The sequence below is a fragment of the Oncorhynchus mykiss genome, chromosome 1, assembly GCF_013265735.2.
Source record: "Oncorhynchus mykiss isolate Arlee chromosome 1, USDA_OmykA_1.1, whole genome shotgun sequence".
In the NCBI taxonomy this organism is placed as follows: domain Eukaryota; kingdom Metazoa; phylum Chordata; class Actinopteri; order Salmoniformes; family Salmonidae; genus Oncorhynchus; species Oncorhynchus mykiss.
Genome location: NC_048565.1, coordinates 60,024,597 through 60,047,165, shown reverse-complemented (window position 1 = coordinate 60,047,165; position 22,569 = coordinate 60,024,597). Strand labels below are relative to the sequence as shown.

The window sequence follows — 22,569 nt, the reverse complement described above, 5'->3', positions numbered from 1 at the left end:
ACAGGTGGAAATTATAGGCAATTAGCAAGACACCCCCAATAAAGGAGTGGTTCTGCAGACCACTTCTCAGTTCCTATGCTTCCTGGCTGATGTTTTGGTCACTTTTGAATGCTGGCGGTGCTTTCACTCTAGTGGTAGCATGAGGCGGAGTCTACAACCCACACAAGTGGCTCGGGTAGTGCAGCTCATCCAGGATGGCACATCAGTGCGAGCTGTGGCAAGAAGGTTTGCTGTGTCTGTCAGCGTAGTGTTCAGAGCATGGAGGCGCTACCACGAGACAGGCCAGTACATCAGGAGACGTGGAGGAGGCCGTAGGAGGGCAACAACCCAGCAGCAGGACTGCTACCTCCGCCTTTGTGCAAGGAGGAGCAGGAGGAGCACTGCCAGAGCCTTGCAAAATGACCTCCAGCAGGCCACAAATGTGCATGTGTCTGCTCAAACGGTCAGAAACAGACTCCATGAGGGTGGTATGAGGGCCCGACGTCCACAGGTGGGAGTTGTGCTTACAGCCCAACACCATGCAGGACGTTTGGCATTTGCCAGAGAACACCAAGATTGGAAAATTCGCCACTGGCGCCCTGTGCTCTTCACAGATGAAAGCAGGTTCACACTGAGCATGTGACAGCCGTGACAGAGTCTGGAGACGCCATGGAGAACGTTCTGCTACCTGCAACATCCTCCAGCATGACCGGTTTGGCGGTGGGTCAGTTATGGTGTGGGGTGGCATTTCTTTGGGGGGCCGCACAGCCCTCCATGTGCTCGCCAGAGGTAGCCTGACTGTCATTAGGTACCGAGATGAGATCCTCAGACCCCTTGTGAGACCATATGCTGGTGCGGTTGGCCCTGGGTTCCTCCTAATGCAAGACAATGCTGGACCTCATGTGGCTGGAGTGTGTCAGCAGTTCCTGCAAGAGGAAGGCATTGATGCTATGGACTGGCCCGCCCGTTCCCCAGACCTGAATCCAATTGAGCACATCTGGGACATCATGTCTCGCGCCATCCACCAATGCCAAGTTGCACCACAGACTGTCCAGGAGTTGGCGGAAGCTTTAGTCCAGGTCTGGGAGGAGATCCCTCAGGAGACCATCCGCCACCTCATCAGGAGCATGCCCAGGCGTTGTAGGGAGGTCATACAGGCACGTGGAGGCCACACACACTACTGAGCCTCATTTTGACTTGTTTTAAGGACATTACATCAAAGTTGGATCAGCCTGTAGTGTGGTTTTCCACTTTAATTTTGAGTGTGACTCCAAATCCAGACCTCTATGGGTTGATGAATTTGATTTCCATTGATAATTTTTGTGTGATTTTGTTGTCAGCACATTCAACTATGTAAAGAAAAAAGTATTTAATAAGAATATTTCATTCATTCAGATCTAGGATGTGTTATTTTAGTGTTCTTTTTATTTTTTTGAGCAGTGTAGTTTATCTAGAGTGTCCTGCATTGCATATAATCGATGTGGTGCGTGTCGTTGCTCCAATGTGTACCTAACCATAAACATCAATGCCTTTCTTAAAATCAATACACAGAAGTATATATTTTTAAACCTGCATATTTAGCTAAAAGAAATCCAGGTTAGCAGGCAATATTAAACAGGTGAAATTGTGTCACTTCTCTTGCGTTGATTGCACGCAGAGTCAGTGTATATGCAACCATTTGGGCCGCCTAATTTGCCAGAATTTTACGTAATTATGACATAACATTGAAGGTTGTGCAATGTAACAGGAATATTTAGACTTATGGATGCCACCCGTTAGATAAAATACGGAACAGTTCCGTATTTCACTGAAAGAATAAACGTCTTGTTTTCGAGATGATAGTTTCCGGATTCGGCCATATTAATAACCTACGGCTCCTATCTCTGTGTGTTATCATGTCATAACTAAGTCTATGATTTGATAGAGCAGTCTGACTGAGAAGTGGTAGGCAGCAGCAGGCTCGTAAGCATTCATTCAAACAGCACTTTCGTGCGTTTGCCAGCCGCTCTTTATAACTTCAAGCCTATCAACTCCAGGTTTAGGCTGGTGTAACCAATGTGAAATGGCTAGCTAGTTAGCGGGGTGCACGCTAATAGCGTTTCAAACGTCATTCGCTCTGAGACTTGGAGTGGTTGTTCCCCTTGCTCTGCATGGGTAACGCTGCTTCGAGGGTGGCTGTTGTCGTTGTGTTCCTGGTTCAAGCCCAGGTAGGAGCGAGGAGAGGGACGGAAGCTATACTGTTACACTGGCAATACTAAAGTTCCTTTAAGAACATCTAATAGTCAAAGGTTAATGAAATACAAATGGTATAGAGAGAAATAGTCCTATAATTCCTATAATAAGTACAACCTAAAACTTCTTACCTGGGAATATTGAAGACTCATGTTAAAAGGAACCACCAGCTTTCATATGTTCTCATGTTCTGAGCAAGGAACTTAAACGTTAGCTTTCTTACATAGCACATATTGCACTTTTACTTTCTTCTCCAACACTTTGTTTTTGCATTATTTAAACCAAATTGAATGTTTCATTATTTATTTGAGGCTAAATAGATTTTATTGATGTATTATATTAAGTTAAAGTAAGTGTTCATTCAGTATTGTTGTAATTGTCATTATTACAAATAAAATAAAAAAAATCGTTGAAATAAGCGGTTTTGGCTTTTTTTGGGTCCTCCAATAAATCGGTATCGATATCGGCGTTGAAAAATCATAATCGGTCGACCTCTAGTCTATAGCAGCTTCCCACAAGAATGGGCTTTAGGTGAGGCAGATGAATCTGTAGCCTTATTACTTCAACTGATTCTGTCTCTTCACAACTAAATCTGAAGAGCTGGGAAGGTTGTATCCCCCATATAAATAACATGATATTGATTGCGAGAATTTTGTATAATAATTAATTAAAATGGTGTAAGGTTCTGCTTTTGTTTTCGTAGTCAACCTTGTGTTCTTTTTCTTTATGTTCTTGAACGTAGCCCTGTCTTTCATTTTTGTTCATTGATTTCACGTGTTCGTTTCTCACATGGTCTCATCAGCTCCCTATTTAGTTCAGTTCTTTCTGTTTGTATGGTTGTGAGGTATTGTTTGGTTTTGACTGCCTACCTGTGTTTGCCCATTGCCTGCCTGTGACCATGATTCCTGCCTTCTGCGAAGGCTTAATAAACATCTGCTGTGCTCTGCGCGTGAATCTACACCTTTTTCTCGCTGAGTATTCATTACAAACAGGCCTATTTATATAATATATCATTAGATAAATAGGCCCATTTAATTTTGTCTGGCTTGCCGTTCCAAATAAAATGTAATATTGTTTTCTCATATCATTTTGAACTGTTCTCTAGGTGTAGGCAAATAGGTAAACTGGGATATGATTAAAGAGTTAATCAGGGTGATTTTCCCCCACAAATAGACAGGTATTTTACCTGTCCATGGTAGCAAGATATTATCTATAAACATTTATTGGAGTGAGATAATTTATTACGGAATATGTATACAGAGTATATCCACATCACCATCAGACTATTTTATTGGTTAACTACACGGTAATGTAAAAGTTAGATTTTTTTTAAATGATCAAACACATAATAGAGTAAATTTACCAAAATTGTTTTGTAATCCAGAGATCCTCTGAGGATTTAAATCATCAGCAAACAATGACACCACATTTCTAATCCCATGATATCATTGTTGGACCTGAATTTAATAGCTGACATACATGTATGCCAATAGTGGACAACCTTGTTTTACTCCTCTTGACAGTTTAATACTTTCAGAGAAGTAGCCATTATTTACTATTTTACTATACATGATTTTAACCCATTTTTATAAGAGATTCTCTCAAATTGAAATGTTCCAGGCAAGTCAGCTATGAATAGCAGGCCTGGTTTCCCATATTTTTTATAGTGTTCTATTGTTTCCAGTACTATCCTTTATATTATTATATGTGTCGTCCATGTAAAAAACACCTGTCTGAATGAACAATGTCAGACAATACCTTTTTAATTCGATGGGCTGTGCATTTTGCTCTAATTTTTTAATCACAACACTGAAGTGTAAGGGGCCTCCAATTTTTTTTAATGGACTGGATCATTATATTTCCCACTTGTATCCTGTTTCAGTAATAATTAAATCAGACCTTGTTAAGTGTCTGATAATCTACCATTTACAGATGAGTGGTTAAACATGCATAATAACAGTCCTCTTGAGTATATATCCTTTGTGTTTGGCAAAATTGCTGAAGCTAAGTCAATTTGTTTGGGGATCATTGATGGACAGCAATATTCAAGTCTTATCTCAGGTTTTCAAACAGATTTATGTCAGCACTGAGACTGGACCACTCAGGAACACTCAACACCTTGTGGACAGCTGGTGTGTCATATGTCTTAAAATGTGTGTAATTTTCCCTCTGGAAAAACAAGTGTTAGTTCTTCAAAAGACTGATTACTTTGGGCCTGACACAAGTCCCCAGTCCCTGCTTGTGACAAGCATAACTATAACATAATACTACCACCACAATTCAAGAAAATGTAGAGGGCTTCACTCTGTGATGTGTTGTGTTGGATTTGACCCAAAAGTGTAATATTCTGCCATGCTGACTTGAAGTACAGTATAACTTTAAGGGCCATGTTGCAAACAGTAGTGATTTTTGTTGTTGTCGAAGATTCCTTTTTTTTTCACTCTTTCAAACAAGCCAGTAATGTGGAGTGAATGCAGTGTTGTTGATCAATGCATAGTTTTCTCCCTGCTCAGCCAATGAACTCTGTGGCTGTTTTAAAATCATATTTGGCCACATAGTGATATCCCTGAACAGTTTCCATTCTTTCCTGCAGCTCAGTTAGGAAGGACAGCCAGATCCCCAGTGATATGATACACCACCTACACATTATTTACCCAAAGTGACATATATATATATATTGAACCTTTATTTAACTAGGCAAGTTAGCTAAGAACAAATTCTTATTTACAATGATGGCTTAGGAATAGTGCCTCGTTCAGTGGCAGAACGACAGATTTTTACCTTCTCAGCTCAGGGATTAGATCTAGCAACCTTTCGTTTACTGAACCAACGCTCTAACCACTAAGCTACTTGCCGCCCCAAATGTTCAGTGTCTATTAAATATTTTGGAACCTCCCCTGTCTAAAAATGAATCACTGACATGTTTTTAAAACTAATTGGTGGCTCTGAGGTTGAATCAATGTTTGCATATCACTATCTAACAGGGGGACCTTACAAAGACAGTGTAAGTTATTATTAAATAATGAGAACCACTACTTATGCGAACAGATGGACACCATTCAATAAATTGAGTGTTTTTTTTCAGGAAAATATTTGCTCTTCACCCAGGAAGGTGTGTAAAGACTTACGCAATTAAAATATCTTCGTTTTCTATTTTTTATTCATTTCCGCACGTCTACAATTTGTCTTACGCTTTGAAAATGTGGAGCAGTTTATGCAGATCTGTAGAAAAAAAATATATAATTATATTCCTTTTTAGATTTTAATTTAAGCCAGCAATATGTGACAACTGTGAAAGGGTGTGAAGACTTTCACTAGGCACTGTATATACAATACCTCAACCAACAAAATCATTGAAAGATAAGCACCACAGATCTGGAAATTGCATGGTGCTTATCTTCTCCATTCATTTTTGATTGTGGCATATACACATGGCCTGGGACGTGGACTTATCTCAAAAGAAGATTGCTTCTGAGTTTTGAAAACATCTGATCATCTGATCTTTAAACCTTTTAGGTTTAAGAAGGAAAACTGTAGCATTGGATAAGGTTAATAAGAATAATAGGTTAAAGCTGGAATCCTTAATTTGTGAAACTGCCATGTCCGTTCGGAATATTACTACAATAAAGAAGTTATTGCAAACATCAAACACTTTTTATGTGACATCATTGCACTCACGATAGGACAGCAGAATATGCCCTTTAATTTTTTTTTTTTTACCACACTGCTGAATGCAAATCTCCTTCGTTTTTATCAACAGCAAAAAAACAATAACAATGGCACCGGGGGTGATCAGTGGTGCTATTTCTCCTAATGCAGATTTGATCTTAAAGCTAGAAACATGCACTTCCAAACATACCGTAGCTACCTGTGTTCTGTATCCTAAAAATATGTTATGCTCTCTCTCTTTCTCTGTGTGTGTGTGTTTGTGCACGTGTGCTTGCACTCTTGTGTGTGTGTGTGTGTGTGCGGGTCCATAGTACAGAGAGCCTAGTTTGGATGCCCAGAAAGTAGCTCCTCCAGGTTTCATCATGAATAAAAACAAGCGAGGAGGAGAGAGGGAGTTCTATAGTTTAGATGTCGGAGATTCCACCTTCAAAGTTCTGAAGCGCTACCAGAATCTAAGGCCCATTGGCTCAGGAGCACAGGGAATCGTCTGGTAAGTGTAATCACTTTGCAATTACTATTTCATTACTGAGAAGAAAAAACAATGTGCTGGTGGGCTCAAATGGGTAAAAGCTATAAGGCCATGGAGACTTGGTACAAGGTACTCTTTGAAAAGGGCAGTCTATGACTGGCAGAAACAAACAAAGGGGATGAAGGTCTTAGTAAATACAAATTGTTCGATTGGTATGGTAATTTTTATGTATATATCTTTTATGCTATTTGTATGATTTCTTGGGGCCAATTTGAATTATTCTTCTATAATTTACTTTATGTTCACACCCCTGGTTTAATTTCCTTGTGCTGTTATTTTGTTTATGTCACATGTTTTCTTATTGGTTATTCTGCCACTCAAATGTGATTCATAGAGCCCCCATGTGGACATTACAACCTTTACCCCCAGATGAAGGCTGACATCATGCCGAAATGCATTGGCGTTTGTTTGTTATGCTTTTAAATATTTAGAAATAAATGCTTTTAATCAACAAGTTCATCAATTTGTTTTCTTCAAGAGTGCCCTGATGGAAAATGTCAGCCCCATGATACATTTGAAAAACAAAAAAAAAAATTCTTTAAAGTACAACTTAAGTATTTTTTGGGGTATCTGTACTATCTGTACTGTACTTTACTATTTATATTTTTGACAACTTATACTTTTACTTCACTACATTCCTAAAGAAAATGATGTACTTTTTACTCCATACATTTTCCCTGACACCTAAAAGTTAGTTTTTTTTTTACCCCTTTTTCATGGTATCCAATTGGTAGTTACAGTCTTGTCCCATCGCTGCAACTCCCATACGGACACGGGAGAGGCGAAAGTCGAGAGCCATGCATCCTCCGAAACACAAGCCAGCCAAGCCACACTGCTTCTTGACACAATGGCCACTTAACCCGGAAGCCAGCCGCACCAATGTGTCGGAGGAAACACCTGGCGACAATGTCAGCATGCACTGGAACCGGCCCGCCACAGGAGTCGCTGTCGGCCAAGCCCTCCTCTTACCCAGACGACACTGGGCCAATTGCTTGCTGCAACAGAGCCTGGACTCGAATCAGCTAGTAGAACCTTAGACCACTGTGCCACTCGGGAGGCCCCTCCAGCACCCAAAAGTACTCATTACATTTTGAAAGCAGGACAGAAATGGTCCAATTCACACACTCATCCCTACTGCCTCTGATCTGACGACTCACTAAACACAAATGCTTTGTTTCTGAATGATGTCTGTGTTGGAGTGTGTCCCTGGCTATGCGTACATTTAAAAAAAAAAAACACGAACAATTGTGCCAAATGCTTTGCTTAATATAAGGAATTTCAAACGATTTATACTTTTACTTTTGCTACTTAAGTACATTTTTGAAATTACATTTACGTTGGATACTTCAGTATATTTCAAACCAAATACTTTTATACTTTTACTCAAGTAGTATTTTACTGGTTGACTTTTGCTTTTACTTGAGTCATTTCCTATTAAGGTACAGTGTCTTTACTTTTACTCAAGTATGACAATTGGGTATTTTTTCCTCCCCTTAGTTTTTTTCTGCCAGTCATATACTACTTCATTAATGTTTGAACAGTGGTTTGTGCCAGGTAGTAAACGATGCGATGCAAAATGAAGTGTTGCAGTTTATTGTTTCCAAATCCTTTTTGCTTGAGATATATTTTATTTTATTTAGCCCCAATGAAATACTTTTATTTGAGATGAAATTGGTTTCCAAGGTAACATACAATTCAGAGCTACATACCAAAGTACCCCGATGTTTGAATTTGTCTAAACACTCTGGTGCTGAATCAATGGACCAAGGCTAATGCCAAAGCTGGTCCATCAATGGCAAAATGAACCATGGAATTCATTCATTTGGACAGTGTCCTCATTTTAGGTTATGTTTCAAGGTCATATGCAGTAAAATACCCAATGAAAAGAAACACCAATCAGACATCCATTTAAATTCCTATTTACCACAGTCTGTATCACGCCATTGTCGCAGATGTGTTCATGTATTACCATGTTCTTTGTCTTGACTTTCAGTTCAGCGTATGACCACAACCTTGAGAGAAATGTGGCTATTAAGAAGTTGAGTCGGCCGTTCCAGAACCAGACGCACGCCAAGCGAGCGTACAGAGAACTGGTGTTAATGAAATGTGTCAATCACAAAAATGTAAGTCTGCCGAGCAACACTGGTCAACGACTTCTTCCTGCTGTTCCGATTATATTCTAGATGAGACTCTATGACAATAATGCTCGATTATGTTTATGATTGGCCTGGCTGGACAGGAACAGTAGGAATAATATGTTATGAATGCGCAATGATACTCAGAGAGATAGAACAGTAAACAGGCATTTGCCATGGTAGCTTATATTGTGAATATACGGAGGACTAGAACGCGGATTCAGTCAATCAGCATCCAGGGACTTTTTATTGTTTTATTGTATAATACATTTGAAATTGAATTGATTACAAACATGTGGACTGTGTTTTCTTACATTGAGGAAACTAATCTAGCAAGCAACCTGTATGACTTAATGTTGTTGTGTTTATGTGCTTATGTTACCTCTACAGATCATTGGCTTATTAAACGTATTCAGCCCACAAAAATCATTAGAAGAATTTGCAGATGTGTAAGTACATTAATTGGTGTCGAATAACATGATCAACCTTTGACAGTGTAAAATGGTTACTTGCTGTTAGGAATTAAGACATAGGGAGGACCTTTTGAACAGGCCTGTCTGTCATCAGTGGCAGAATGACTCGGCCATTACCAGAATAACTGTGTGAAATCTCTCTGCCAGCTAAAAAAAACTGAAACCACATCATGACCAAGACTTGGCATCTATAAGGTCTTATTTATGCATACATGTCAGCTCTCTCTGTTCAAGCCATCCAGCCGGCTCCACAGTTACCTCACGAGGAGGGTGTGTGCGCCCGCTCCTGTTTGTGTGTGTGTTTGCGCCTATGTGTGTGTGCCCGTATGTGTACCGTTATGTGTACGAGCATTTGTGTGCATATTCTCATCTCACTTCCTACCTGTGTAGATACATTGTGATGGAGCTGATGGATGCCAACCTGTGCCAGGTGATTCAGATGGAGCTGGACCATGAGAGGTTGTCCTACCTGCTGTACCAGATGCTGTGTGGCATCAAACACCTCCACAATGCCGGCATCATACACAGGGTAAGGCTCATGCTGGCTCATACACGCTAACGCTAAGCTAACATGTAGACACAGGGATCGGCTCATGCTGTACGTGCTAACACTTAGCTAACAGGTAGACACAGGGTATGGCTCAGGGTAACACTAGGCTAATAATGTAGCAATAATGTAGCTCATCATTATAATTTGTAGCTCGTCATTACAAATTCTGGGGTATTTTTGTATTTCCAGGAAAAGTAAGCCCAAAGCTCTGATTACAGTAACTCCTCCACAAAGAGTAGGTGATGATGTCAGAGCTTTGATGTTGGCTACATCCACAGGAGATCAAGAGGAACCTGCTAATGATCTAAACACTGCTTCTGCTCTAATTAACTGTGTTTGCATCTGAAATGGCACCCTATTCCCGGGCTCTGGTCAAAGTAGTGCACTGTATAGGGAGGGATAGATAGGGTGCCATTTGGGAAACATATTTGGAGCAATGGAGCAGGTACAGTTGAAGTCGGAAGTTTACATACACCTTAGCCAAATACATTTAATACAGTTTTTCACAATTTCTGACATTTAATCCAAGTAAAAATTCCGCGTCTTAGGTCAGTTGGGATCACCACTTTATTTTAAGAATGTGAAATGTCAGAATAATAGTAACAAGACTTATTTATTTCAGCTTCTATTTCTTTCATCACATTCCCAGTGGGTCAGAAGTTTACATACACTCAGTGAGTATTTGGTAGCATTGCCTTTAAATTGTTTAACTTGGGTCAAATGGTTTGGGCAGCCTTTGACAAGCTTCAGGGTTGTAGGCCTTGCTCACGCAGGCCTTTTCAGTTCTGCCCACAAATTTTCTATAGGATTGAGGTCAGGGCTTTGTGATGGCCACTCCAATACCTTGACTTTGTTGTGCTTCAGCCATTTTGCCACAACTTTGGAAGTATGCTTGGGGTCATTGTCCATTTGGAAGACCCATTTGCGACCAAGCTTTAACTTCTTGACTGATGTCTTGAGATGTTGCTTCAATATATCCACATAATTTTCATCACTCATGATGCCGTCATTTTGTGAAGTGCACCAGTCCCTCCTGTAGCAAAGCACCCCCACAACATGATGCTGCCACCCCCGTGCTTCACGGTTGGGATGGTGTTCTTCAGCTTCCAAGCCTCCCCCTTTTTCCTCCAAACATAACGATGGTCATTATGGCCAAACAGTTCTATTTTTGGTTCATCAGACCAGAAGACATTTCTCCATTTTCTCCATTTGCAGTTGCAAACTGTAGTCTGGCTTTTTTTATGGCAGTTTTGGAGCAGTGGCTTTTCCTTGCTGAGTGGCCTTTCAGGTTATGTCGATATAGGACTCGTTTTACTGTGCATATAGATACTTTTGTACCTGTTTCCTCCAGCATCTTCACAAGGTCCTTTGCTGTTGTTCTGGGATTGATTTGCACTTTTCGCACCAAAGTACGTTCATCTCTAGGAGACAGAACACGTCTCCTTCCTGAGCGGTATGACGGCTGCGTGGTCCCATGGTGTTTATACTTGCGTACTACTGTTTGTACAGATGAGCGTGGTACCTTCAGGCGTTTGGAAATTTCTCCCAAGGAGGAACCAGACTTGTGGAGGTCTACATTTTTTTCTGAGGTCTTGGCTGATTTCTTTTGATTTTCCCATGATGTCAAACAAAGAGGCACTGAGTTTGAAGGTAGGCCTTGAGATACATCCACAGGTACACCTCCAATTGATTCAAATGATGTCAATTAGCCTATCAGAAGCTTCTAAGACCATGACATAATTTTCTGGAATTTTCCAAGCTGTTTAAAGGTACAGTCAATTTAGTGTATGTAAACTTCTGACTCACTGGAATTGTGATACAGTAAATTATAAGTGAAATCATCTGTCTGTAAACAATTGTTGGAAAAATGACTGGTGTCATGCACAAAGTAGATGTCCTCACTGACTTGCCAAAACTATAGTTTGTTAACAGGAAATTTGTAGAGTGGTTGAAAAACTTGTTTTTATGACTCCAACATACGCGTATGTAAACTTCCCGACTTCAACTGTACACCTTAGACAAGAATGGGAAAATCCCAATGAATAATCTTGATTCTATAACACTGTAACTGGTTTGTATGTAATACTACTAAGCTGCTAGCATACATGCAAATCTGAGAAAGATGACTCACTATACTATTGTAGTTAAAATGGTGTGACTCATTACTGTTGTTAATATGGTGAGGGAAATGGATGCTGACGGTTTTATAATATATTATGTTGACGCCACTCCAATACTCCTACGTAGCTTCACTAATGTCCCCCATCTGTCGCTCTCATTGTTTATGTTCCCTTACCATCAGTCAATCAATAAATCAAATGTATTTATAAAATTCTTACATAAGCGGATGTCACAAAGTGCTGTACAGAAACCCAGCCTAGAAGCACAGTGGCTAGGAAAAACACCCTAGAAAGGCTGGAACCTAAGAAGAAACCTAGAGAGGAACCAGGTCATGAGGGGTGGCCAGTCCTCTTCTGGCTATGCCGGGTGGAGATTATAACAGAACATGGCCAAGATGTTAAAATGTTCATAGATGACCAGCAGGGCCAAGTAATAATAATCACAGTGGTTGAAGAGGGTGCAACAGGTCAGCACCTCAGGAGTGAACGTCAGTTGTCTTTCCATAGCCGATCATTCAGAGTATCTCTACTGCTCCTGCTTTCTCTAGAGAGTTGAAAACAGCATGTCTAGGACAGGTAGCACGTCCGGTGAACAGGTCAGGGTTCCATAGCCGCAGGCGGAACAGTTGAAACTGGAGCAGCAGCACGACCAGGTGGACTGGGTACAGCAAGGAGTCATCAGGCCAGGTAGTCCTGAGGCATGGTCCTAGGGCTCAGGTCCTCCTCCTCCTCCCTCCGAGAGAGAGAGAGAGAGAGAGAGAGAGAGAGAGAGAGAGAGAGAGAGAGAGAGAGAGAGAAAATTCATGAGAAGTTGAATGAATTAGAAAAAGATATAAAGGACTAAATAAATCCATTTTACTGACCAGGAGCTCTATATGAAACTTCAGGCTCTCTAATTTAAAAAAGCATGCGGACCTGATGGCATCCTAAATGAGATGCTCAAACACTTGTACAAAGTTTCAATTGGCTATATTAATTACTGTTTAATTTGAGTGTAGGTTATTTCCCTGACATCTGGAATCAAGGACTCATAACCCCAATCTTTAAAAATGGAGACAAATTTGACCCTAAAAATTACAGAGGCATTTGTGTGAACAGTAACCTGGGGAAGGTTTTCTGTAGTATTATAAATGTAAGAGTTCTAAACTCCCTAAATAAGAACAATGTCTTGAGTAAAAGCCAAATTGGATTTATACCAAAACATCGCACAACTGATCATATTTACACCCTACACACCCTGAGAGATAAACATGTCCACCAACATAATACCAAGATAATAGTTTAGACATGTAGTTTATAGATAATCAAAAATGGAATGAAAGACCATATCAACCCTGCATTTCAGTGATAGATATAGGGAATGTGAGTCTTGGAACGATGTGTGTGAGTGTTTCAAATGTGTTTATCGACTTCCGAAAAGCATTTGATTCTATTTGGCATACAGGACTGTTCTACAAAGTTAATGAAAGTGGTGTAGGGGGTAAAACATATGACATAATTCAATTAATGTATACTGGCAATACGTGCAGCATTAAAATTGGCAAGAAAATAATAGAATTCTTTAACCAGGGGCGGGGCCTTTGTCAGGGTTGCAATCTGAGCCCTGAACTCTTCAATATTTACATCAACGAATTGGCCACTATTCTAGAAAAATCCTCAGCCCCTGTTGTTAGTCTCCACAATTCAGAAGTTAAATGCCTACTCTTCGCAGATGACCATAGCACATGGCCTACAGCAGAGCCTGGACCTGCTAGAGCAGTACTGCCAAACCTGGGCCCTGGCAGTAAACCCCAAAATACTAAAATACTGGTTTTCCAGAGAAGATCCAGATCTCAGGGAATTAGACCAAAGTTCTCAATTGGTACAAAATATATAGAGTACTGCACACACTACAATTACTTAGGTTTAAAAATAATCTCAACTGGACACCTTAATGAGACAGTGAATGAACTGAGAGAGAAAGCACGCAGGTCATTCTACGCCATTAAAAAGCTAATTCAAATTGAAATACCTATTAAAATTTGGCTCAAACTAATTGAATATGTCATTGAACCAATTGCACTTTATGGCAGCAAGGTGTGGGGTCCACTTGCAAAACAAGATTTCATCAAATGGGACAAACACCCCATTGAAACCCTGCATTCAGAGTTCTGTAAGATTATCCTACATGTCCAGAGGAAAACTACAAACAATGCATGCAGGGCAGAATTAGGCCAATATCCACTAACAATAAAAAGCCAAAAAAGAGCAATTAAGATTTGGAAACATCTAAAATACAGTGACCCCCTCTCAAATCACTACCAAGCCCTGCAATGCTAAGAGCTGAGCAAAGAAAAGAGTCCCCTCATCCAGCTGCTCCTGGGGCTGAGTTCACAGACCTGTTCTACTAACACACTGAAACCTTAGGACCAGAACATCCAATCAATCAGGATAAACCAAATTACAACACAGTCAAAACAAAACTATATTGCTTATTGGGAAACACAAGCACAAACACAAAGCAAAATGCAGTGCTATCCTGCCCTAATTCGACAGTACACTGTGGCTAAATATTTGACTATGGTTACTGATCAAAACCAAAAACCTTGACAAAGTACAGGCTCAGTGAGCACAGCCTTGCCATTGAGAAGGGTAGACACAGGAAAACCTGGCTCCCTGTAGAGGAAAGGCTGTACAACCACTGCACAACAGCAGAACCTGAGACGGAGCTGCATTTCCTGGCAAAATGTCAGGAAAGAGTGTAATTTCCCCAAATTTGAAACCCTTATTCAAGGTTTCAAAGACCTCTCTGATGAGAGTAGGCTACCCGTCCTGTTGGGGGAGGACGCAGAGAGCTGTGGTTTGGCAGCGCACTACATTGCTGCCTGCCATAAGTTGAGGGACAGTGTCTGACAGACCAATCAACCTGCACATGTACTCTACTGTATGCTTATTGTTATTGTTGAATGTATGGTTATTTTGACACTTGGTTATTGTTGTTACTGTTGTCCCGTTGACAATTTTGATTCTCATTTTTATATTGTAAATATCCAAAATAAGCTTTGGCAATATGTAAACTGTTGCGTCATGCCAATAAAGCAAATTGAATTGAATTGAATTGAATTGAGAGAGATTAAATTCACACAGGGCACCGGATAAGACAGGAGAAATACTCCAGATATAACAGACTGACCCTAGCCCCCGACACATAAACTATTGCAACGTAAATACTGGAGGCTGAGACAGGAGGGGTCGGGAGACATAATAGAGAAAACATATTGCCAAGAATGCAATAATGCTCTCTGATGGAGATTCTGTCGGCCAGAATATTTTAGTAAAAAATGCCCTGGAACACACTTCCCAGGCTACACCCCCCCCCCCCCCCAAATTGTGGTGTGCAGCTGATAAGTCGCTTAATGACAGTTTTGGCCCTGCTATTGATGATGATGATGACAACGTTGATGATATTGATCTCTCTTTGTCCCTCCTCTAGGATCTGAAGCCCAGTAACATTGTGGTGAAGTCAGACTGTACATTAAAGATCTTGGACTTTGGCTTGGCTCGAACAGCGGCTACAGGTTTACTGATGACCCCCTATGTAGTGACCAGATACTACAGAGCACCAGAGGTCATATTGGGGATGGGCTACCAGGCCAACGGTCAGTACCTGTCAATCAAACAATGAATAAATTGATCAAGAAATCAAATATTTATTCTACCCATAACAATTGTATGCGTTTACCACCACTGCAGAAACAATGGTCTCTTTATTAACGGGTAAAATCTAATTAGCTTGTTTCTGTGTCTCCACCCCCCTCCCCTCCTCTTCTCCATGTTGTAAACAGTGGACATATGGTCTGTGGGGTGTATTCTGGCAGAAATGGTCCGTCACAAAATCCTGTTCCCAGGAAGGGACTGTATCCTTAGTGCTTCTGGCTGTGAATCACCTCCTTATTAAGTAATAAAACAGTTTGCCACCTCTGCGGAGCTATTTCTCTTCAGTTTCCGAGATGGAAAAGGAATCTCACTGATTTCCCGCTTCTTCCTTCCCATTTTGACAGAGGGCTCCGCCGCTCGAGACTTGCAGATTCTTCATGCTGCATCCACTCTCACTCTCATTTACCCAATGTACTCATTCAATGCTTCTCCTTCAATTCATCAGATGTATCACTCTTTCCGTCTTCTGTTTCATTCATCTGATTTATTTGCGATATCCATTTTTTTGGGGTAATCCATAAACTCTTTACTCTCTCATTTCCTTCCTCTGTTCTTCATCCTCCCCCCCTCTCCGTTGTGCTTGCATGTCATCTCTCCATTCATCGTGTAGTGGACGTGTGGTCAGTGGGCTGTATTGTGGCTGAGATGGTCAGAGGTAGTGTGCTGTTCCCAGGCACTGACCGTATCCTTTCCTCTTTTACCATGATATAATTTTTAAAATCCTGCCTGTGTGTTTTTTTTTACCATGTTCATACCATCAACCACTGCTCTATAGCGCACCGCTTTTGCTCTCCACCCACCACCATATCCACCATATCCACCATATCCAAGTACAGCCATGCTCCCATCCTCCCTCCCCAATAATCACCTCAGCTTCTGCCGGCACATACAGATAGTTCTAGAACATAGGGATAGTTCTGGCGAAGTAGTTCTCTAACAAAGTAAAAGTGTGTGTTTGTTGGAGAAATCTGTGTGTGCTCTTTCCCTAACTCCACCCGCTCAGACATTGACCAGTGGAACAAAGTGATAGAGCAGCTCGGGACTCCGCCCCAGGAGTTCCTGATGAAGCTCAACCAATCAGTGAGGACGTATGTTGAGAACCGACCGCGCTACGCAGGATACAGCTTCGACAAACTCTTCCCGGATGTCCTCTTCCCTGCAGACTCAGAACACAACAAACTGAAAGGTACTGGAGACTGAGAATGTGTGTGGGTAGGGTTTGTGTGTATGCATCTGCTGGTCTGAACTATATTTTCTCTCCATCCCAGCGAGCCAGGCCCGAGACCTGCTGTCTAAGATGTTGGTGATTGACTCGTCTAAGAGGATCTCGGTGGACGAGGCTCTGAAACACCCCTATATCAACGTGTGGTACGACCCAGCAGAAGTGGAGGCAGTAAGTGTTTAACAAGTGGTATGATCTATTGTAGGGGAAACTTGGGAATTGGACTGAAACGGTTGACACTCCTAGTCAGAAGAGTGAACTACGGTCAATGGTTTGATGTAGGGATGAACCTTTCTTCCCTCTCTTCTCTCTTTCCTTTGCTTTCTTTTTCCTCTCAGCCCCCTCCAAAGATCACAGACAAGCAGCTGGATGAGCGAGAGCATACGGTGGAGGAGTGGAAAGGTTAGAGACGTTACTACTTTTCACTAGACATACGTATGTCAACAACTTTGAAATACTTGAACGTATATGCCCGATTTATCTTGGAGTTTGCACTTTTAGGACTTCATTTTGGTTCCATTGTACCAGAGGAGCTTTCACTTTTCATGACAACATTTTCACTGTAACGTTGACATTTGACTGGTTTACGACTTTTCCATGTTATGTTATGGTGTGAAACGTGATGCTGCAGAGCTGGCCAGGTTCAACGGCTGGGTGTAAATACCACTGTCACCGGTTTTGTCAGGGTCAGGGTCCAATAGGATGAGGTCATACTGATACTGACCCCCCCCCCCCCCCCCCCCCCCCCCCCCCCCAATGGGTGTTTATGATCTTCCCCCGGTGATGATTTCTGTGTTTTGTTACTTGTCATGAGGACAAATGTCTCTCTCTCTCCCTCCCTCCCTCCCTCCCTTCCCTCTCTTCCTAGACCTGATCTGGAAGGAGGTGTATGAGTGGGACGAGTGGACCAAGCAGAATGGAGTGATCAGAGGACAACCTCCTCCTTTAGGTTAGTTAACACACTGTTTCTGATGTTTTTTATTGTTCTTATGTGAGCTGGTCTCTGCTGTTATTGTATTACATCTTCACTTTGAAAAACACCACAAGTAAAATGCTGTTACTGAAAGAGAGCATGCAGATCTGACTCATGGGAGGGAGGTGAATTATGTAGTTGGATACTGTAGGGGGGTTGCTGCACCCCTTACAGACTCAGAGGGGCTCTTCCGGCACCCTATGTTGTGTGCCACACAGGTGTATCTTACAGGACAGTGTGTGTGTTTGTGTGTGTGTTTGTAAATGTGCGTGCTAGTACCTAGTACAGGTGTATCAGTCATCCTGTGTGTTTCTCGCAGCACAGGTGCAGCAGTGATTGACAGCTCCCCTCAGCCCGCCTCATCCTCCTCCTCGGCCAATGACGTATCCTCCATGTCGACTGAGCCAAGTGACCCCACCATGACCTCTGACACGGACATCAGCCTGGACAGCCACACCTCCCTGGGAGCACTGGCCTGCTGCAGATAACACACGTACACGCACGCACGCACACACACACACACACACACACACACACACACACACACACACACACACACACACACACACACACACACACACACACACAGACACACACAGACACAGCCCTACACATCCTGTCATAGTATACATAGTTTGAGACACTTAAGGGTCCTTTGTTAAAAACATTTTTTTTTAATGTACAGCTTCTTTTAATTTCTCTGTCTCCTATATTCTGTATTGCCGATTGTGTACATGCTGTAAATTATTATATTTATTTATTTATTTTCTTGTGTCAGCTTCTGTCCCTCCAAGCTGTGTACAGTATTTCTATGCTGTAAGTTGTAGTCTTTTGGATCTCACAGTGGATGGAACTTTTTCCCCCTTTTCTCTATTAGAAAGTGTTTCCTTACAAACACATATTTTATTTTCTAGTATTTAGTGGTCATCTCTATTTAAATGGATCCTAAAAAATATTTTGACACCCTGTTACTCTGCCTACCCGTAGCTGTAGTGTTCTGGAGTCATGGCTACACCTTTATTTTTTCTAGTAATGGAACATCTCTTTATTTATTATATGACTGTAATTGTAAAGTTTTTTTGGGGTGTTGGATCTGGAGATAGCTTTGTTATCAAATGTTAATGAGCAGACATGGGAGTATGGGAAGGCAATAAAATCACCTGGCCCAAATACTTTAGACACTTTCCCCTCTTTGTTGCTTGACTTCTTCAACCAGTTACAATTTGCTCCCTGTCCCTCCTGCTTGTCCCTCACCCTTCGACGTTTGCAGTAGTAGTAGTTCTGGATAAGTAGAAACACCTGAACAGTTCTGCAAACATCAAAGGGTTGGGGCCAAGGGTAGCGGTAAGGGACCAATTTGGGACAAATTGGCTGCTTATGTTTTATTGTTGGGGCCAGGAGTCTTTCCTCAGGTTACATGACCAGGCAAAACCCCTAGCCCTAATTCATTCAATTTGATTTAAGTGCTCTTACAGTTGTCTGCGTTTTTTTTTAGCCCCTCTCTATCTCGCTCTGCTGTTGAGGCACTCGAAGAGTGTTTTGTTAGCTTAGTACGCCTGAGCTCCTCTCTCTGTGCCGTCTCTGTTAGAGGACTTGGTTTTCATTAACTACCTCGCCTATATGAGTTTCTGACTGACATAACAGTCCACAGCAAACGGTCTTAAAAAAACACGTGAATAAAGTTTTATTTTTTATTTATTTATTTGGAAATGTACAATTATCAATGTTAGAAGACTGCTAGTATTGTACGTACTCACTGGGCACAGACGTCAATTCAATGTCTATTCCATGATGTGGGATGACGTGGGAGACAATGTTGATTCGACCCATGTGTACTATGTATATACATTTATTTTTGTTTTATTTTCAGTGTATGTGCAATACCTATGATTTGTAGACTATAGAGTAGGTAGTGAGTGGTTGATTTGTATGCTAGATGGATGTTCTCCAGGGGTTTCAAAAGGTTTGCCGCCAGCTATGTTTTCCTTTTTCTAGATGAAGACGTATTTGATGGCTCGATTCCAAACCGATCCCTCACCCCTCTTCTCAACGTTCAATCCCTATATGACCTGTGTATGTTTGGAACTGGGCCCCATCCCTGGCTGTGGTCAGGCCTATCACACACCAGAAACATGGCTGCGTTCAGGAGGGCTCAATACTTTGGAACGTTCAGTGGAATCTGTGGAATCCGTCTAGTAAGTTTCACCCTCCTGAGCGCAACCCAGGTTTCGTGGTGTTTTCCGCAAAGGCCAGTTGTATAAATTTTAGCCTTTTGATCTGGACAAGGCCTCACTACAGACTTAATGTACACACTGGAAAAAGTTAGACAATGTCAACCTGCAACTCCTGCAAATAAAGGGTTGAATTTGATCATGTTTGAATTGTTTTTATTCTCAACACATACTTCTTGTAAGGACATTTGTTTATGTTGACAAATGAATGGAGGCTTTCACTAGCGTCTGGTCAGTTTTGGGACATGTACCGGATACCGCTATGATAAACAAGGTACATTTAAAAAATCAGAAACGACAATCACTAAACTTTTCTGTGGTGTGGTGAAACTGGCGTGGGAAAAGTTATGTGGTTCTGAGGATTATTCAAGAGCGGGAATAGAGATGCAGCATCTCTTAGCCTAGAATGTTTGGAACACCTGAGGTAGATATTTTAATTAACAGTGTAAGTTCAGTAAGTATCAAATGTAACCATTTACAGGGCTATTTTTAAAGTGATAACTAACAGTCTAGCACACACAGGGGAAGTTTCCCAGACACAGATTAAGGCCGGGATTAATTCAAATCAACTGTATATCTGCGATTATAACGTGCTTGACATTTAAAGGTAATTGAGCCGACATACAGTATGCAGCATTTAACGTCAATGCAGTTTACGCGAACGTGGGAACAAAAGTGGGCTCACATTAGTTTGTAGCCCAAACGGTTCGGGCAGATGTTGGCACATAGACGGTACCGACTTCAGACGAGTCCCGTGACACTTGTGTGGGTCGTGGAGCAAAACACCACCATTGTGTTCGTCAGAGTCTCATTTCTCCATAGAGTGGTCATATGGTCTGACAAACACCGCTGTAGCTCGGCCACCTTCCCCCGCAGATGCGGAAATCCGCAATAGGCAGATGCGGTGGATTGAGACACAGCCCATGCAAAAAAAACATATCTCTAGCTTAAACTGACAGATTTGGATGGGGATTTTTTTTATTATGTTGCTGGGGATGGGACATTCACAAGAAAGAGAGTCCATTCTGTCACTCAAGGCTTCTCTGTCAAATGGAACATCCTGCTCTCTGCTACCATGGATATTTGAAAGAGCCATTGGATTTACTAATTTTTACATGCACTATGTAAAGTGTAGCTGCAGCTTTCAATACCAGTGTTGTCCTGAATATAGCTGCTGGTATCGACAGCTCTGTCTTCTGTGGCTAAAGCAGTGAATCATCATAATCCATACACCGGTAAGAGTTTACAGTTAAATGGGGAGATTCCTGAAATGGGTTTCCATGGCCGAGCAGCCGCACACAAGCCTACACTCACCATGCGCAATACCAAGTGTCGGCTGGAGTGTTGTAAAGCTCACCATCATTGGACTCTGGAGCAGTGGAAATAGGTTCTCTGGAGTGATGAATCACGCTTCACCATCTTGCCGTCCGACGAACGAATCTGGGTTTGCGGATGCCAGGATAACGCTGCCTGCCCCAATGCATTGTGTCAACTTTAAAGTTTGGTGGAGGAGGAATAATGGTCTGGGGCTGTGTTTCATGGTTCGGGCTAGTTCCAATGAAGGGAAATCTTAACACAACATTCTAGACAATTCTGTGCTTCCAACTTTGTGGCAACAGTTTGGGGAAGGCTCTTTCCTGTTTCATCACACGGAGGCATTGGTGCACAAAACGAGGTATGTATGGAAATGGTTTGTCGAGATCAGTGTGGAAGAGCTTGACTGGCCTGAACAGAGCCCTGACCTCAACCCCATCGAACACTTTTGGAATGAATTGGAACGCCGACTACGAGCCAGACCTAATGGCCCAACATCAGTGCTCGACCTCACTAATGCTCTTGTTCCAACATCTACTGGAAAACCTCCCCAGAAGAGTGGAGATTGTTATTCTGTAGCAGCAGAGAGGGGACCAACTTCATATTAATGTCCATGATCTTGGAATGAGATGTTCGACGAGCAGGTGTCCATATACTTTTGGTCATGTAGTGTATATAGATAGCTAGGCAGTTAGACAGTTGCTTACAGGTACTGTACTTACCGTTATAGCTTGCTCTGTTCCACAATGAACCATTGTTTACAGATGGGACGAGGCAACGTTAAGCAAGCTACTGTAGCTGAGGTGGCCAGTTGCGTTCTGCTGTTAATGGTGATTGCTGATGTGCTCAGGCATGCATAACATGATAATACTATTTTTCATGTTTGCCAGTTTGTGATGTTTAACTATCTAGCTTCTGAAAATAGCCACTGTGCTGCGAGTGCTTATCAAACCCCATGTTACGTCATAGGGATACGTACTAAGTTGTCTAGCTAGTTAGCAACGATGAAATTATAGCTGAATAGCTAGCTAGCTATTGGATTTTAGATGTCACTTTTTTGCATCTTGAACTAGCTGGTTAGCTAGATTAATACCATTTACATCTAGCCAGCTGGTAATTATGAAGCTAAATCTAGTTAGTTATTAGAATTGTTGGCAATTGTTGGTCTGGAAGCAGGTTAAGTGTGTACAGGGCATTTTAGTGCAGCTGTAGCAGTCAACAGACAATAACAAGCTTTATGACATTAATGAATTCATGTTTTAAACAACTTTTCTGGATTTTGTCTTTCAGCATGGATATGCTCTCCACCACCAGTACAAGGAGATGATCGAGGATGAACAAGTAAAACTTCAGGTATGTTGTCTTTGTACTTTGAGCTTGTTGCTTGAACTTGGGGGTGAATTAATGTTATCGCTGGTATGCAAGGTTCTAATGTCTTGTCTATTT

General features: G+C 41.7%; 1 protein-coding gene across 3 annotated transcripts in view; it reads left to right on the top strand.

The window, feature by feature from the left end:
* LOC110525944 (mitogen-activated protein kinase 8) overlaps positions 1–19,948 on the top strand; it is a 37,689-nt gene extending 17,741 nt beyond the window's left edge. Inside the window, exons 2-12 of one of the 3 annotated variants that reach the window (XM_036981284.1) lie at positions 6,192–6,370; positions 8,403–8,532; positions 8,935–8,993; positions 9,408–9,546; positions 15,160–15,325; positions 15,994–16,065; positions 16,387–16,569; positions 16,652–16,776; positions 16,944–17,007; positions 17,474–17,554; positions 17,903–19,948. In XM_036981284.1, the coding sequence (XP_036837179.1) occupies positions 6,243–6,370; positions 8,403–8,532; positions 8,935–8,993; positions 9,408–9,546; positions 15,160–15,325; positions 15,994–16,065; positions 16,387–16,569; positions 16,652–16,776; positions 16,944–17,007; positions 17,474–17,554; positions 17,903–18,066 (1,311 nt within the window). In that variant the 5' untranslated portion in view covers positions 6,192–6,242 and the 3' untranslated portion in view covers positions 18,067–19,948. Of the gene's footprint in view, positions 1–6,191; positions 6,371–8,402; positions 8,533–8,934; positions 8,994–9,407; positions 9,547–15,159; positions 15,326–15,511; positions 15,584–15,993; positions 16,066–16,386; positions 16,570–16,651; positions 16,777–16,943; positions 17,008–17,473; positions 17,555–17,897 lie in introns of all 3 variants that reach the window. The other 2 variants (XM_036981267.1, XM_036981276.1) reach the window with 2 other exon arrangements.
* The last annotated feature ends 2,621 nt before the right edge of the window (positions 19,949–22,569 follow it).